The 15,826-nt window shown below is 33.2% G+C and overlaps 3 protein-coding genes across 3 annotated transcripts; 1 reads left to right on the top strand and 2 right to left on the bottom strand.

The window, feature by feature from the left end:
• Window positions 1-2,620: 2,620 nt before the first annotated feature.
• LOC145602654 (uncharacterized) lies at window positions 2,621-4,936 on the bottom strand. Its single transcript, XM_081658820.1, has 3 exons — window positions 4,715-4,936; window positions 4,377-4,611; window positions 2,621-2,804 (listed from the first exon to the last, which is right to left on the bottom strand). The coding sequence occupies exons 1-3, from the start codon at window positions 4,767-4,769 to the stop codon at window positions 2,750-2,752; spliced, it is 345 nt and encodes a 114-aa protein (XP_081514946.1). The 5' UTR covers window positions 4,770-4,936; the 3' UTR covers window positions 2,621-2,749.
• Window positions 4,937-6,320: 1,384 nt separating this feature from the next.
• Window positions 6,321-7,993, top strand: LOC145602682 (GEM-like protein 5). The gene is made up of 3 exons (XM_081658847.1): window positions 6,321-6,803; window positions 7,135-7,409; window positions 7,554-7,993. Exons 1-3 carry the CDS (start codon window positions 6,473-6,475, stop codon window positions 7,764-7,766), a joined length of 819 nt encoding a protein of 272 aa, XP_081514973.1. The 5' UTR covers window positions 6,321-6,472; the 3' UTR covers window positions 7,767-7,993.
• A 4,969-nt stretch (window positions 7,994-12,962) lies between these two features.
• LOC145602063 (protein CURLY FLAG LEAF 1-like) lies at window positions 12,963-14,790 on the bottom strand. The gene is made up of 2 exons (XM_081658195.1): window positions 14,261-14,790; window positions 12,963-13,687 (listed from the first exon to the last, which is right to left on the bottom strand). The coding sequence occupies exons 1-2, from the start codon at window positions 14,591-14,593 to the stop codon at window positions 13,292-13,294; spliced, it is 729 nt and encodes a 242-aa protein (XP_081514321.1). The 5' UTR covers window positions 14,594-14,790; the 3' UTR covers window positions 12,963-13,291.
• Between the last annotated feature and the right edge of the window lie 1,036 nt (window positions 14,791-15,826).

Here is a 15,826-nt window from a genome sequence, read left to right as displayed (position 1 = left end):
TATTTTTAAAACTATAGATTAAATTTTCAACAGCTACCTCAAAAGCTACCTCTAATTTCAAAAGCTAATTTTTCTAACTTTTCACAAAAGCTACCTCCACCACCAAAAGCTACCCTAACCACTACCTTACCAAACACTCACATTTTTTGTTAAGTAGTGGTTTGACCAAGTCAAACCACTAAAAGCTACCTAAAAGCTACTTAAAAGCTAGCGCCGAACACGCCCTAAGTGGTTTAATTGCTTAGTTCTTGTATATGGCCATTGCTAGAACTATTATCCAAGCTTTCTCAACGAAGGATCGAGAGATGAACTTGAGTTAGCTCCCTTATGCTTGATTGACTTGAAATGCCATGAGAATAAGAATGTTTTAGTCAAGGGAATGTTTATGTCATCGTGATTATGCTTTAACACTTGCTTTATGCTTTATAACCACGAGAGTAGATTGTATTTATGATTCAAGTAATCCCTCTAGCTTGAGAGAGTAGTTGGGTGCCTTAGATGACTTCCCCTATTTTATCCCTTATTTTGTCTCGTTTGTGCATGCTACTTGTGATTTGTGGTAAAGTTGAGTGGTATAACCTGAGCCCTAGAATCCTCTAAATATTGTTAATCTCCCCCTAACTCTAGTTGACTTGAACTAGTACTTGTTATATAAAACCAAACCAATTTCGACTTCATTAAGCTTATTTATGTGGTAGTATTTCGGTGGTTGATTCAACGCCTCTCTTGGGTTCGACCCCTTTCTTACCCTTGCTATTAGCTAGCGAGACCAAGATAGGACTTTATATTTAGTAGGCTCGACGATGGCCTATCAATTTGTAGAGCGTGCTTCCCGTATCTTGCACAATCCAATCTTTTGAATTTAGGATTGAATTGAAAGAGGTGGATCACGCCTCACGCAACTGTGGAAAAAGAATTAGTTTCAACAACTCCTTAGTTCACGCAAGCTGTACCTTGTATTTACCTTTACCCTTGAAAGAAGGGATAAGAGAGCGGCACATTAAATTAAATTAAATTGTAGCAATATAAAAAACGTGGCCTTGAAATTAGGGAATTCTACGGTTGAATTTGAATCAGCAGAACATAACATTGAATTAGAAAGAAAGACAATTAATTCAACACAAAAAAGGATGTCCCCCTTACACCAAACTTACCTTTTTCTACATTTTAGGCCTAACCACGTGCTTTTTGATTATGCACTGAATTAGCTTTAGCCCCAAGCAATGAATTACAACTACAGTTCTCCGTACTAAGGGGCTATTCACTTCAACTTAATTTCGTTTTAGTTCAATTCAGTTCAGTTCAGCTCCAATCAGTTCAGTTCAGCTCCTAATTTCCTTCTCTCATAAAATATTCATTTCAACTCCAATCAATTCAGTTCAGTTCAACTCAATTCAATAAATATGAACAAACCCTAAGTATTATGGCAAAAACTAACAAGCATTATCGGACCGTTAAGTAAGAAAAATAAAAGTGAAAATATTAAGATAAAATAAATACAAAGTATTAATTATATTAATTGATGTGTAATTTTAACAAGCATTTCAAAGCTAACATTATTTTTGGTTACATACTTCGTATTAATTAGTTATTTAACTTTAAGAGGGGCTCGTTAGCTAAATCTGAGTATTACTGTATTTTTTTAGTGTTTAAAGAGCCACGAGGACGGGTGATGAGAATCGATCCCAAGATCTCTCGAAATCGGGAGGGGAGCTCTAATCACTTGAGCTATCCCTCACTCTCAAAATCTGAGTATTATTATACCAATGTTTTATGGATTTACTGTATTATTTATACAGTATTGTTTGGCTTTACTAAAGTTTTCACGCCTAACCTGGCCTGCTAGTAGTAATAGTAACATGATTTTGACGTTTTTGCTATATTTTCATTTCTTGCTTATTGTTCAGGTTGGATAATTTACTGTTTATGGAGGTTTCTATTGCCGACATCTATGTCCATGAATCAAACAAACATTTTCACTCTATATTTATAGTAGGAACTACCCTATATAAATAAAGTAACAAATAATGTGAGCTCAAAAATAAAAAGGTGTTATTGTGTTACTTTATATTCTCTTCGCAAATGATGCAAACTAAGTATTAAGATTCAAAAAGAAGATTTTTCTAACATGGTTTTTACATTTGTATTTCTTTTAAATATTACTTCTTTTTTTGAATGAACTTTCTTTTACTTTATTTATTTTTAATCACACTTTTTTTTGAAAATTAATAACAAAAAACAACAGAATAATTGTATCTTTAGTAGATGCATTCATGCAATGAGCTGATGTCGAGAATTAAATTCCTCTCACATGGATGAAATGAAGGCCTTTAAACCATTAGTTTAACATTAATACGAAGTACTCTGTAGTTCTCTACTGTCATATAAACCTAGATAGATAGCCATTTGTCAAAATCGACTGATTTTAAGATTGGGTTGATGTCCATTTCTCTAGTGGGCCTCATGACCTAGTTTATAGGGATATCTCCAGATCTCCTTGTAAAAATTTGAAAGCTGTTGGACAACTTCCAACAAAAACTAGCAACTATACCGGCCTCAGCAACCGGCCACTATGGCTACTTGGCTAGCTAAGCTAGCTAGCTAGTGCCTCAAAATTAAATTAATTAAATAAAGCGATTAACAATTTAACATTATTTCAGATTACTACATTGTTTTCAAGTAATTTATAAACAAAGTTTATGAATATAATACATGACTTAAATTGCATGAGTATCATCACTACACAAAATCACCAGAAACTGCAGCACTGCTCCAGGACGCAGCAGCAACAAAGAGCAGTAAAGCTGCATCATCAACAAAGTCAAAAACTAGCTATTAATAATATTATACATGCATTCTATATCATCCAAATGCCAAATTAATAATTCAATGCAAAGCAGAATTTTTATTATTTTGATTTACAATTTGGTCTTATGCTTGATTGGAATCTTCAACATAATAAAATAATAAAAATAAATGAAAAAATACAGTAAAAAAAACTCTATTGTAGTACTACACTACTACATAGTTCTTCCTTGCTTAAAGTGCGGGGCTGACCTACATAGTAACAAGGAGTAGCACTGGAGGAGAAAAATTAAAAAAAAAAAAAAAAAAAGACTGTTAATCAAAGAGACCTGTTTTTTCAAATAACAGCTCTCTTTGATGATGCTACAACAAACTAATGCCTAACGTTCGCTGCTTCGTTTTAAACCTAAAGAGACCAGTTAGGTATAAAACAGGTCTCTTAGGTTATTATATTTTTTTCACTTTTATTGATCCTTGTTTTTATTTTTTTAAAAAAACTTTAGCTTCTACTTGTATGTATTGATGTGGGCATTATTAATTTTTTTTCATCCAATTATTTTTTTTCTTCTAAAGGCTCTCATTTAAGTAGTTGTAGAATATATGACTAATATATTTTTTTCTAAATATCGTACGGTCGTACCTAATTCTAATTAATATTAAGGAAAAAAAAATAGAAAATGAGTAACTTATTACCATATAATTTTTAACCTTATGAATAATAGATGCGAAGTATATATACAAAAGTAATAATTTATCGAACATATGGAGTACTTTTTAATTTGATCGTTGTATTATATAAACAACTAGGTAGAATATAATTATTCTATATTTGTAATATAAATATTTATCCATCAAAATAAATGTTTAAAAATTTAAAAGCTAAACATCAAACATCAAAATAACTCAATTTTACAAGTATTTTTTTTGTTTTCCTTATTGTTTCATGCTACCCCTCATTAGAAATCCTGGATCTGCCACTAAAAGTGCCAATTAAATTAATTGTTACAAGTTTTTTTTAAATAAGCCAACTGGATTAAATGGTAGTTTGGCTAATTAAACGTTTGAAGAAATACATTGTATTAGTAGTAAATTGGTGAATCACTACGGGACTAAGTAATTAAACTCTCTTCATCATTTTGTAGGAAGTAGAGTAACTGCTATATTTCACCTAGAAACTTTTATCAAGCACAAATTTCTATTTTTCTCATCACAATAGTGGTATATATAGTTTATTTCATCTATCCAAAGGCTATCCCACATAATTATGTAACGCTCCTTGTAGGTGATTGAACGCGTGCGTATCACGAGCTCATGAAGTTCATACTCACTTTCATACTAATTGCACTATTTCAATCTTTGATGTGCTTTCATATAGTTTCATACTTAATACTTTTGTCCATGTATTTACACACACCAATACTATCCCTTATCTTTTATTCTATTCTAGCTCTAAATGACTAAATATTGTGTCTCAATTAAATGATGCAATTAGAAATTTCCACAAAAAAATATTGTAAAAAACAAATAATCTAGATATAGCAAGAAAAATAAGCTAAGACAGATGGTAATACCAAGCCCTAAGGAAGGAAGGACAGCCAGAATCATAGGAGTAATCATAGCCTTCATAGTGCTGCTGATAGGGATAATGAGTTGGGCCGCGGTGGTGGACGTGGGCTACCGGTGGCGGGTAATTGTCACTGAAGTAGCCTTGATACCCAGGCCCTGGAGGCTGCCTTGATCCATACCCTTGCTCAAAACCCGGCCGAGGCGGTGGAGGCGGTGCAGTTTCCGGTCCAGGATACCAACCTGATCAATTCATTAGCTCCAAAAGTAAGCAAATTGCATCATAGTATAGATAAGTAGAATTATTTAATATAAAAAAAAATATTAAAGAAAAGATGGTATTTACCTTGAGATGGAGGGTATGATTCATGACCAACATGGGTAACATTAGAGTAGCTCATAATTTTGATGATCGACTTTAGGTTATATATGATATTATATTGTATGAGTAGTATCTAAAACATTATATTGGCAAATTAAACTTGTGAATTGAGTAGAGAACGAAATAATTAAAGGATAAGATATAGAGGCAAATTAAGTTTGTTGGTAGAATATCTATGAATGCGAAGTTTAAATTGCTAGTTTTGGTTTTAATGATTAATACGTACTACACACCTTTCCTTCCTACGTTAACTTAAGAAATTTTGGCGAAATTTCTATATTTCGTCCTTATCCTTATTGCCAAACTAACAGCTAGCTAGCTAACAACATATGCATGCACGATGATGGACCCTTTGCTAAACACATCATGTCACATATACACCATTTATTACACATGTACATCAATCGGTCTATGCTTGTAGTTCGTACATGATGGTCTATGAAAATAATAAAATTATCATATGACCACAAGGCAGACCGTAGACCGCTTTGCTACCGCCCCTTAGAGTCGAAACTATGTAAATTCTACTAGTAGACAGTATAATCAATAAGATTTTATATGTGCACCCGACTACCCAAGTGTACTTAAAATCCTATCATTGCAAGTTACACAATACTTGCTCTATTTGATCATTTGTATATGATAGGATCATGTAGGATGCCCCCGGTAATATCAAAGTTTGAGATATACAATTACTAAATGCTCGCTAATTCGTATCTCAAGGACTTATGAGAGATTCCGATTCAATAGGGCCCTTCTCCTTACCCAAAAAAAAAATTGTCAACAACAACAAAGACTTAAACAACCTAGTCTTTTTGGGCCTCTAAGGAAAACATAACTATTAAGTGATGGGCCTGGTCCCTCGTCATATGTTCACGTATTTATGGGCTTATGAACACGATCCATGCTACTGAAGAATTGGACATCTACTCCAGAAACATCTCTGCCATATTTATTTTATTCCCATTTAAAGTTTGGTGTTTCAATCAACAATAATTTTGCTAGTAATCATCAAATGTCAACATCATTCATCTTCTAAACAAATCCAAACTAACCGGCCGCAATTCTGGAGACTTCCATATGTTTCGCCACATCCTAATTCACATCTCTATTTGTCTAAATAACATCTTTAGCATTTTTTTAATTTCATATACTACCTCCGTTAATTATTATGTGCAACTTTGGGGTATTATTTGTGAGATATAAAATATTTCAAAGTTGCACATAATAATTAACAGAGGTAGTAAAAGTTAAGGATAAATTTATGAGAATGTTCTTCTTGAACCTAGGTGTCAAAAGTAACATTAACTTAAAATTTGACATGCCACGTGTGATAATGACGATTTAACAGAATAAAATTAGATTATAAATAATTTGTACATTTTTTTTAATAAAACGGAGGGAGTACTTGATATGTTTTTTAATTGTTACTCGGCAATTATAAATTTGAAAACTATATTGTATGAAGTTAATGATTAACAATAAGTCCTCACAATTGTGATTTTACTTAACAAGAAAGGAATTACAACACCGCGTGGAAGTGACATCTTCATTTTGGAATTTGGAACAACTCAACTCGTATTTGCTTGCTTAGAATATCTGATTAGTATATAAATATTATCATCTTAGACCAATTTTATTTGTACCTAACAAAGCATAACACCTCATAATCTACTTGCATAATTTGTTTGCATTGTGTTCAACTGATCAACCAAACCACCAATGGCGGGAACACATCAAGAAGAACAGCCACAACCACAACCACAACCGCAACCGCAACCACAGGAAGCGGTCCCGGATCATGAAGATACAAAGAAGTGGGGGACTCACGTGATGGGGCCGCCGGCTAATCCGACAGCCCATCCAGACAACCAGCAAGCGGCCTTGTGGAGGGCAGATGAGCACCAGACACAATATTTTCATGATCAACCTTACTTGGTATACTCTCCTTTGGAAAAAGCACCTACTAATAACCCTCTTGAGCCTGTTATTCATGCCTTCAACACTTGGAGTCACAAGGCCGAGACTATTGCTCGTAACATCTGGTCTAACTGTAAGTCTCCTTTTACCGGTAAATATCCAATGCAACTGTTGTATAGCTAACTCCAGAGTCTGAACCCTCCAAAATAATTTATTTCAGATGACCATGATTTTTGTGAATTTGTGATTGTTGTTGGTCCTTGTCCATCAATCAAAACCTTAATTCCATAAGTGTGGTTGATTGGTCGGCTATATGAACAAAATTTGATTATTTCGTGAATTGTTCAGTAATTTATTAAATAGGGTGTATGTAATTCATGTATGTCTGATAAATGGTAATCTAGTAAGGTCAATATTTTTAGAGAAATTTAGACTGAAATGTAAGATATTTTTTTTGGATGCAGTGAAAACAGGGCCATCAGTATCAGAAGCAGCATGGGGAAAGATCAATCTGACGGCAAAGGCACTCACAGAGGGTGGATTTGAGCCGATGTTCAAGCAGATTTTCGAAACACAGCCCGACGAGAGGCTCAAAAAGACCTTTGCCTGTTACCTCTCCACCACCAAAGGACCTGTTGCAGGAACCCTGTACCTGTCTAATATCAGGGTTGGCTTCTGCAGTGATCGTCCGCTTTCTTTCATTGCTCCTTCCGGCCAAGAGGCTTGGAGCTACTACAAGGTACTATAAATATACTCGCGATATATAGATTAATTTACTAAGGTTTAATGGGGTGATACTGATACCAAAGACGTGAGATCAAATCCTATCTTCGTTACTGTTATGTATTGGCTAAGTACTAAAATGTGCAATGTCATGTGACAGGTTATGATACCACTGGCACAAATAAACACGATTAACCCTACAACTATGGGAGCGAATTCTAATGAAAGATACATTCAGATAACAACAATAGACAACCATGAGTTCTGGTTCATGGGATTTGTCAATTTTGAAAAGGCAACCCATCATCTCTTGGAGACTCTCACTCAGTTTAGGGCCTCGGATTATGGTCCCCATGCCGCTGCATCGCACTAGCTAGACATCGATCTATATCATCTTCTTGATTGTGAAATTTGGTTGTGCTTTATGGTACAAGTATTTTGGGCTCACTTAGCATGATTTTAGCATATTTAAGATTCTATTTCTGCCTCATGTTTTGTTCTAGGATTTTTAGTTTGTGATTGTATGTTTCTTGTTTTATTGAATTGATGTGATGTACATTATTGCTTATGTAATATATAAAAACTTATAGAGTACTCGTATGTTTATTTGGGTTACTACTTTATCCGGAGTATATATTATCGATGTCATTCTACCTTTAATTTCACAAGCTATTCGGTACATTAACACACATGGTATTAGCTCATTTTGTTCCAGCGTGTTATACACCAGCATGTGGTCATCCATCCTGCATGCCTTCGGGTATACCTTTTTTAAAGTACATCCGAGTGCATGATAGACTACACAAAAGCTACATGAGTCCGGTGAGTGTTATGGTTCCAAATGGACCAAATGTCTTAGGAATAGTTGGAAAAGATGGTTTAAGTTTTCAAATCCTATATGTATGTATGCGATCTGCAAATATTCCAGTGGTTAGAGAGACTTTGGGCCATAGTAAAGAGAGATTTTTGTGGTTGGAAGTTGCAGATGAAAGTATAAACCCATTAAGCTGTTTCTGTTTCCTGACAATTAACTGAACTAACAAGCCTGGCCCATTTGGAAAACAAGTGGCTGATCCATATTACACCTTCATCAACATACTCGGATCCAAGTACTACCATCATTTCAAAATAATGCGCCAAGATGGCACAACATAGCATATTGCCATTTTACTATTTTAGTTATGGTTTTAAATTTTGATCAATTGCTAAAATCTTTTTAAAGAATTTAAATGATATACATCAGTTACATTTTACAACATGAGCAGGTTGAACAATCATGCTAATTTTATTTCACTAAAGAAAGGGGGTTTTTTTTTTTTTTTTTTTTTTTTTTTTTTTGGATTAGTAAGATAATAGATTTGATTACACAATAACACATCTTAACTCGACTAGTATCAGAAATACGGATTAAAATTTATTTAATTGTAGAATAAGTGGGGATATAATTTACGCTTTAGCAATCAAATATTGTTCTTATAGACTTTTGGTTTAAGGCAGAGGGATCAATAAGCATTTTGATAAGCTACTTAGCTAAGTTAAGCGAATTCAAATTAAAAAAAAAAGTCATGTATCCATCAAATAATAATATATTGTATTCTACAGTATTTATTTTGAGGGGCACATATTTTGATAGATAAGCCTTAAGATTAACACTATCTATTTAATACGGAGTATTTGTAAACATTATCAAGGAGACAAATGTACATAACTTTACATGTTTCAAGTTGGGTGTATAAGCGTATTTCACTCCGTATTATGAAGTACAAGTACTTTATATTAGCAAGGTTATCTAATGTGAAACACTAAATACACTTTAGGGTGGGGATCCCCTTTGAAAATTCTAACTAGTATATACATTCGGGTGTATCTTTCTTTGAGTGTACGTTACACCAAGGTGTACATGATAAATTTTGAAACAATATGAAATGGGTCTGGGCAACCCGAACAAGGAGGAGGAGAGTTAGGCCCACAAACAAGGCTTTGGAGCTTCCATACTAAAAACAATTGGCAATAGTAGGAGTTACTCCTCTACCTTATAAAGTGGAACCACCTCTCCTCTTTCTCCAATGTGGGACACTCATAAGTGGGCTACAATGGGATTCAACACTCCCCCTATTTTATGAGTGTCCTTAGAACTAGAGCACACCAGAAGGTACAATATAAATCCTCTTTGGGAATGAACATCCAATAGAGACCCCTTAACCAGTGGCTTGACAAATATCCAGTTATAAACGGCCCAACAAACCTGGGCTCTGATACCATGATAAATTTTGAAACAATATGAAATGGGCCTGGGCAACCCGAACAAGGAGAAGGAGAGTTAGGCCCACAAACAAGGCTTTGGAGCTTCCATACTAAAACCAATTGGCAATAGTAGGAGTTACTCTTCTACCTTATAAAGTAGAACCACCTCTCCTCTTTCTCTAATGTGGGACACTCATAAGTGGGCTACAATGGGATTCAACAGTACATAAAAAAAATCTTTATTATTAATGTGAGACATACATACACATATGTTATGCTTTGAGAAGGTCCATCTAAAGTTAACTGCACCCGGATGTATGTAAAAATATCTCCGTTCAGTAAGTAAGCATATTTTAACCAAGGGGGGTGAAAAGGAGCAGAGTATGAAGAAAAGAATCTTAAATCTTTTACAGAAGAGAACAACAACTCGTCTTTTGATTGTAACAAAGTGGGTAACGAGTTTTAACTTACCGAGAAGGGGGAGTTTTGAGAGAAATATGAAAACAGGAATGTGGTTAAAATAAAAAATAAAACGATGGGTGGATAAAAGACTTTAACAACAACAAGAAGAAGAAAGAAAAGAAGTCAGAAAGGAGGACAAAAAAGCCCCCACAAAAAGCAGATTCTCTTTTCTGGGGTTTCCAGACTATCAGAAACCCACTTATATAGATACTCTTTTTTTTTAGCCTGCTCTTTCTCTCCTTCATCTATTTTCTGTCACCTGGACCCTTTTTTTATTTAACCTTCACATCCTTTATAATCTAGCTTAATATGCTTTTTTAGGGCCTGTTCTCATTGACTGAATTGAACTGAATTGAAATGAGCTGAGCTGAACTGAATATTTTATAAGAGAAGGAAATTAGGAGCTGAACTGAACTGAACTTCAACGTATGAGAATAGGCCCTTAGTCTTAAAATAAGATCTATTCATTTCAGCTTAATTTTAGTTTAGTTCAGTTCCAAATTTCCTTCTCTCATAAAATATTCATTTCATCTCTATTCATTTCAGATCAATTCAGCTCCAATCAGTTCAGTCAGTTCAGTAAATGTAAACAAGCCTTTAATTTGGTAACTCTAATTACTACTTATTGGCCCTGATCTAAACTTATCTCTTAATTATGTTTTGATTTCGCGTGTTTGGATTACTGGGTAGCGGAGTTATTCTAACTTAAACACATAGAAGTCGATTTATCTGAAATCCATATTAGTTAGAGTGTAGTAGGCACGGGAGACCCGTGATCTAAGCTAAAAGAACAATAAGAGAGGGAATATTTGCAACACTGTAACATGGACCATAACGAAATGGATAGTAGTAGTACAAGTCATGTTACTATCAAGAAAGAAAATGAACACAGTATAGGTTCTGCTGCTGTTGGTGGTGGCAATTTTAACAGCAATAACCTGCTTAGATTCCCCTGACGAATGACAATGAGAAACCAAACGAACAAAGGTCCCTTTGGTTTTTTTTTTTTTTTTTTTTTTTTTTTTTTTTTTTTTTTTTTTTTTTTTTTGTTTGCTAGTGTTTCCTATATACGACTACTGTATACTCTCTAACTTTATACTACGAGTAGCTTAAATATAGGGGTGTTTTGCCTCTATTACCAATCCATTCTACCACCAGACAAATACCATTGTTTACAGCTCATCTCTTCCCATTCTATGACTAGTATTTAAAGGTCCATTTTTTATATATTCAAATATGTTCGTTCTTTTTTTGTTCTTACATGAGTAAAAAGGATAAAATTAAGGGACAAAAGGAGTAATAATATTTCGAGTGGTCTAAAATACAATGTTAATATACAAAGGAATGCAGGAAATAAGGGTCTGTTCTCTTCAGCTTATTTTCAGTTCAGTTCAGCTCCAATAAGTTCAGTTCAATTTAATTCTTATCTTAATTTCTTTCTCTCATAAAATATTCAGTTCACTTCAGCTTAGTTCAGCTCCAATAAACTAAGCTCAGCTCTGTCAGAACAGGCCCTAATATTTTACGAGTAAGTGTCAATTTAATCGAATTGGCTTGCATTATGAATCACTTGTGATCAAGAAATAAACCAAAACAAAATTTGAAAATATAAAGAGATTATAAAGTAATCAAGAATTAATTAGTCTTGAGTATGATTAAGGCACCTAATAATAGTTGAGAAGGATGATAATAATTAATTAAAAAATAGAGTTGCTAAAGGATAACAATCTACCAGTAGTTGATTTAATTTTAAAATACAATTGTTGATCAAGGTGGACTGACTTGGAGCAGGTGGTAAATGATTGTGCTAACCCCATTATATATACTTCTGCGTATATAACTTCAACTTGTGACATTGATGAGTATGGATATCACCTCCCGTAGAATAAGGGTCAAACTACTTGATCATACTTTCGGTTACAACTTAGCTTTTATTCTTTTAAAAAGGGGGAAGAAAAAGATGGGCAAAAAAATAAAGCTTTCCTAGTCAACCATGATAAACGTAAAGGTTAGGACTGCTTATAACTACGTGGCGACGGCTGATTTGCTTGCATTTCAACAAACAAGATCAATTTTGGTAAAAATGGCCTCTTCTATGACTAATTAAGTTTTGATCTTGGTCTTATAAATGCTTATGCCTTACTTGTACAAGTAAAAGAAAGATTTCAATATCACAGGGTTATTTTGTAATGACATGATAAACCATTCATATATGTGTGAATGTGGGAACGATAGTGTGATGTTCATTTGAAGGGTTTATCATGCCATTACAAAACTATGCGGAAAATTGTGAATGTTTACCAAGCACAAAACCAACGACATTGACAAACCGACATCCATGTATTAACAAGTCTTATTAATGTACAATTAAACGACCACTACATAAGTACTCCGTATGTACTGTGATCAATATGGTTCATAGACAACACATCCTACGAGTATTATATTGGATTCTAGTAGCTCACATGAAGTATTTAAGTAATAATCAAAGGAGTAAGAATTAAGCATCTTTGTTAAGTAGTACAGCTCATTGCAAACAATATAACATGAAAGACCAATAAATGACATAAAATTTAAAAAATTGCAGTCATCAAGAAGCATGTTTGTATACATATGCAATATGCCAATATGCATGTACCAGAACACAATCAATCATTTGTTTTAACACTTTGTAGTTTTTGGCATTAAATCACTCAACATATTAAATGTCAAAGGCATAAACATATTAAATAACTAATCCATAGTCAATGACTAACTCATAAATCATGGATATAATTTTCTTAATCAAATAATCTTGCATAATTTATGGAGAAAAAAATATAAAAAATGAGACAAATTAAAGAAAAAGAGGGAGTAGACAAAATAAAAGAACACTGAAAATATAATATTTATGTGAGCATGGGAGATAAGAGAAAGAACAAAGAGAACAAAGTTACAGAATGTCACAATCAAGAATCAACCATTCATCCACCCCTCTCACTCTTTCTTCTCTTTCTTCTATCTACCATCAATTCACCTTAATCAACAAACTAAACCACTAAAAATTAAAATAAAATAAAATAAAATACACTTTCCTCCTCCATTTCTAGGATTATATTAAAAATAAAAAAAGATTATATAGACTTTAGAAAAAGGGGGGTTGATTAATAATAATGATAATAATAATGTCTGTTTAATTTGATATTAAAATTTCTAAGGGGAGGAATTATTGGCAGCAAAGTGAAGAAGCTGACCAGAACATTTGGGGCAGTCTTCCTCATGTTTAGGCACCATGTAGTACATTAAGCAACTCTTGCAACCTGCCACTACTAATACTGATTCTTGGTTCAATTCTGGCTCTTGTTGTTGTTGTTTCTCGAGTGATCGGAAACTCGTTTTTCGATTACTCGAACACGGAGATGATTCAGTTGATGAACTCTCACTATCATAGCAGTTACTCTCCTCTTCCTCATCCTCGTCCTCGTCTTCATCATCATCCTCCTCCTCGCCTTCTGAGTAGTAATCACCATTGTAACCTGTTGCAGTTGTTCTTGGATCTTCTTTTGCTTTCATCCCATTACTCCAATTTATGTAATATAACTCCCCTGTCTGTCATTATACATAACCAATTTTAATACTATTAGCCTTATTTTTGTATGACATTGCTGAAAATTAAATAACAAACATATGACTTCTATCCACCAACCCCAACAAACCCATTTTTTATTTTTTTTTAAAAATTTGGTGAAAAAACTTATAAAGATTAAAACTTTATCTCTAAATAGAAGAAAGCTAAATGAAAAGCCATACAAATTTGCAATTGTTTCTTCCCCATTTCAAGATAAAAATTCATAAGCCTTTTTTTTTTTTTTTTTTGAGCAATGCATGCAAATTAAAAAAGAATAAAATTATAATAACTGCAACCTATCTAAAAATCTATTGCAATGTTAATTTTAATATTGAATTAGGGTTTCATACAAAGAAGAAAAAAAAATCTAAGAATAACATTGAATGCAAGTAGTAAAATCAATGAATAGAAGTAATTAATAGAAGGGTATTTATTGACAAGAAAACATTCATAAATGGAAGAATCATACAAAAATTAACTACACAAAAGTATCCCTTTCAACCCCACAAAAATAGAGATGAACCCAAAAAAATATATAAAAATAAAAAACGAACCTTCAAATCAAGGCATTGTTCCCAATGGTAAGGGAGAGAAACATGGGAGTTAAGTTCTACGAATGTTGAATTTTCATCTGATGAAGATGCGGCGTTTGAGCAGTGTTGTTGTTGTATTGTTGTCGTCGTCGTCGCGCCTACCAAAGATTGATCGTTACCGCGCCGTCTAACACGGTTGTCATTTTTATGATTGTGAATAATTTCCGGCGAATCAGACGACGATGACCGCCCTAAACCACCGCCACCTCCGCCGTTACCTCGGCGGGTTCGGGTGGTTTGGTTTAAGGAACAGTTTTGAAGTGATCGCTCTAATGATGCTGTTATTGTTGCCATTTTATGTAATAAATTGTTTGATTTTTAAGCAAAAATAACTTTGCTTACCAAAGTCTTTCTTCTCCAAATATGAAACCAGAATATAAAAAGTTTTCTATTAAACAAAAAAAAAAGGGAAAATCTTCCCAAAAAATGAGAGAAATATTAGAGAAAATGGAGAGGAGAGAGAAAGAAGGGGGTTTGTTAAGAGAGAGAGATGAAAGAGGAAAGAGCGTGTAATTGTAAAAGAAGCAAACACAAAATACACAATGGTGGTGGTGGGGGAAAACTTTCATGAGGGTATTTTGGTCAAATTATAAAATTACAACTAACAAGTTAACAACAAGTATACACGCGCCAGCCTATTATTTCATTTTTATTTTACTGTCAATCATCATTAAAATTGATTGATTTCATTTATGGAAGTCGTGGAATCTAATTATTGACTTAACTATTTTCCTAAATTTTATGGTTAAATACATGCCTATATGTCTTAAATTTTTCATTTTTTTTTTTTTTTGAAGGAAAATTTTTCATTTTTTTTAAATGCAATTTGTTTCTTTTACAGTACATTATAAATAGTTGAATTAGGAAAATATTTAACATTTTTCTTATCAATCAAATTCAATAATCTTAAACCTTCAAAAAAAAAAAAAATTCAATAATCTTAAAATTCGTCTTGAATTTTACTTTGCCTTAATCCTTAGAAAAAGAAAAAAAAAAATTTTTGAATACATTTAGCTACATCAAAAAAAAAAAGATCAACTTGATTGTTAAGTCGTTGCGTACATTCATTTGTCTTTGTCATGTGACACCCTCAATCACGTTATATCTATCTTTCTAATAGACTATCCTCCTAGTTTTACGTAAAAGGAATTACTTATCAACCTGTATAGTTTAAAACACATGACCTCACAAGTAGAGAATAAATTTCAAAAATTGCTGAACAATCCATCTTCCTTTTTTTTTTTGGCCAGGACCTTTATAAATTTTTGCGCTTGTTTGTGTATAAAATTGTTCATAATACTAATATAATTTAAATCATCAATGAGGGTATGTTCTCTTACGTTGAAATTCAGTTCAGCTTCTAATTTCCTTCTCTTATAAGATATTCATTTCAGTTCAGTTGAGTTCAGTCAATGAGAACAGGCCCTGAGTAAGGGTTGTAAAGTGTTTTAAATATACATTGACACAAATCTAACAAAATGTCACATGATCTAATGCTTCCTTAAGTTCAACTCATCTTTCAATCAA

Source organism: Chenopodium album, chromosome 21 (genome assembly GCF_948465745.1).
Source record: "Chenopodium album chromosome 21, dcCheAlbu1.1, whole genome shotgun sequence".
Lineage (NCBI taxonomy): Eukaryota > Viridiplantae > Streptophyta > Magnoliopsida > Caryophyllales > Amaranthaceae > Chenopodium > Chenopodium album.
This window is presented reverse-complemented; position numbering and strand designations above follow the sequence as displayed.

Bases quoted from the DNA above. Each gene is read 5' to 3' on its own strand.
- LOC145602654 (XM_081658820.1), bottom strand. From the start codon at position 4,769: ATGAGCTACTCTAATGTTACCCATGTTGGTCATGAATCATACCCTCCA. The intron at 4,612-4,714 runs GTAAATACCATC...TGAATTGATCAG, and splicing joins ATCATACCCTCCATCTCAAG to GTTGGTATCCTGGACCGGAA. The intron at 2,805-4,376 runs GTATTACCATCT...TTGATGATGCAG, and splicing joins CCTTCCTTCCTTAGGGCTTG to CTTTACTGCTCTTTGTTGCT.
- LOC145602682 (XM_081658847.1), top strand. From the start codon at position 6,473: ATGGCGGGAACACATCAAGAAGAACAGCCACAACCACAACCACAACCG. The intron at 6,804-7,134 runs GTAAGTCTCCTT...TTTTGGATGCAG, and splicing joins TCGTAACATCTGGTCTAACT to TGAAAACAGGGCCATCAGTA. The intron at 7,410-7,553 runs GTACTATAAATA...GTCATGTGACAG, and splicing joins AGGCTTGGAGCTACTACAAG to GTTATGATACCACTGGCACA.
- LOC145602063 (XM_081658195.1), bottom strand. From the start codon at position 14,593: ATGGCAACAATAACAGCATCATTAGAGCGATCACTTCAAAACTGTTCC. The intron at 13,688-14,260 runs GTTCGTTTTTTA...GTATAATGACAG, and splicing joins AACAATGCCTTGATTTGAAG to ACAGGGGAGTTATATTACAT.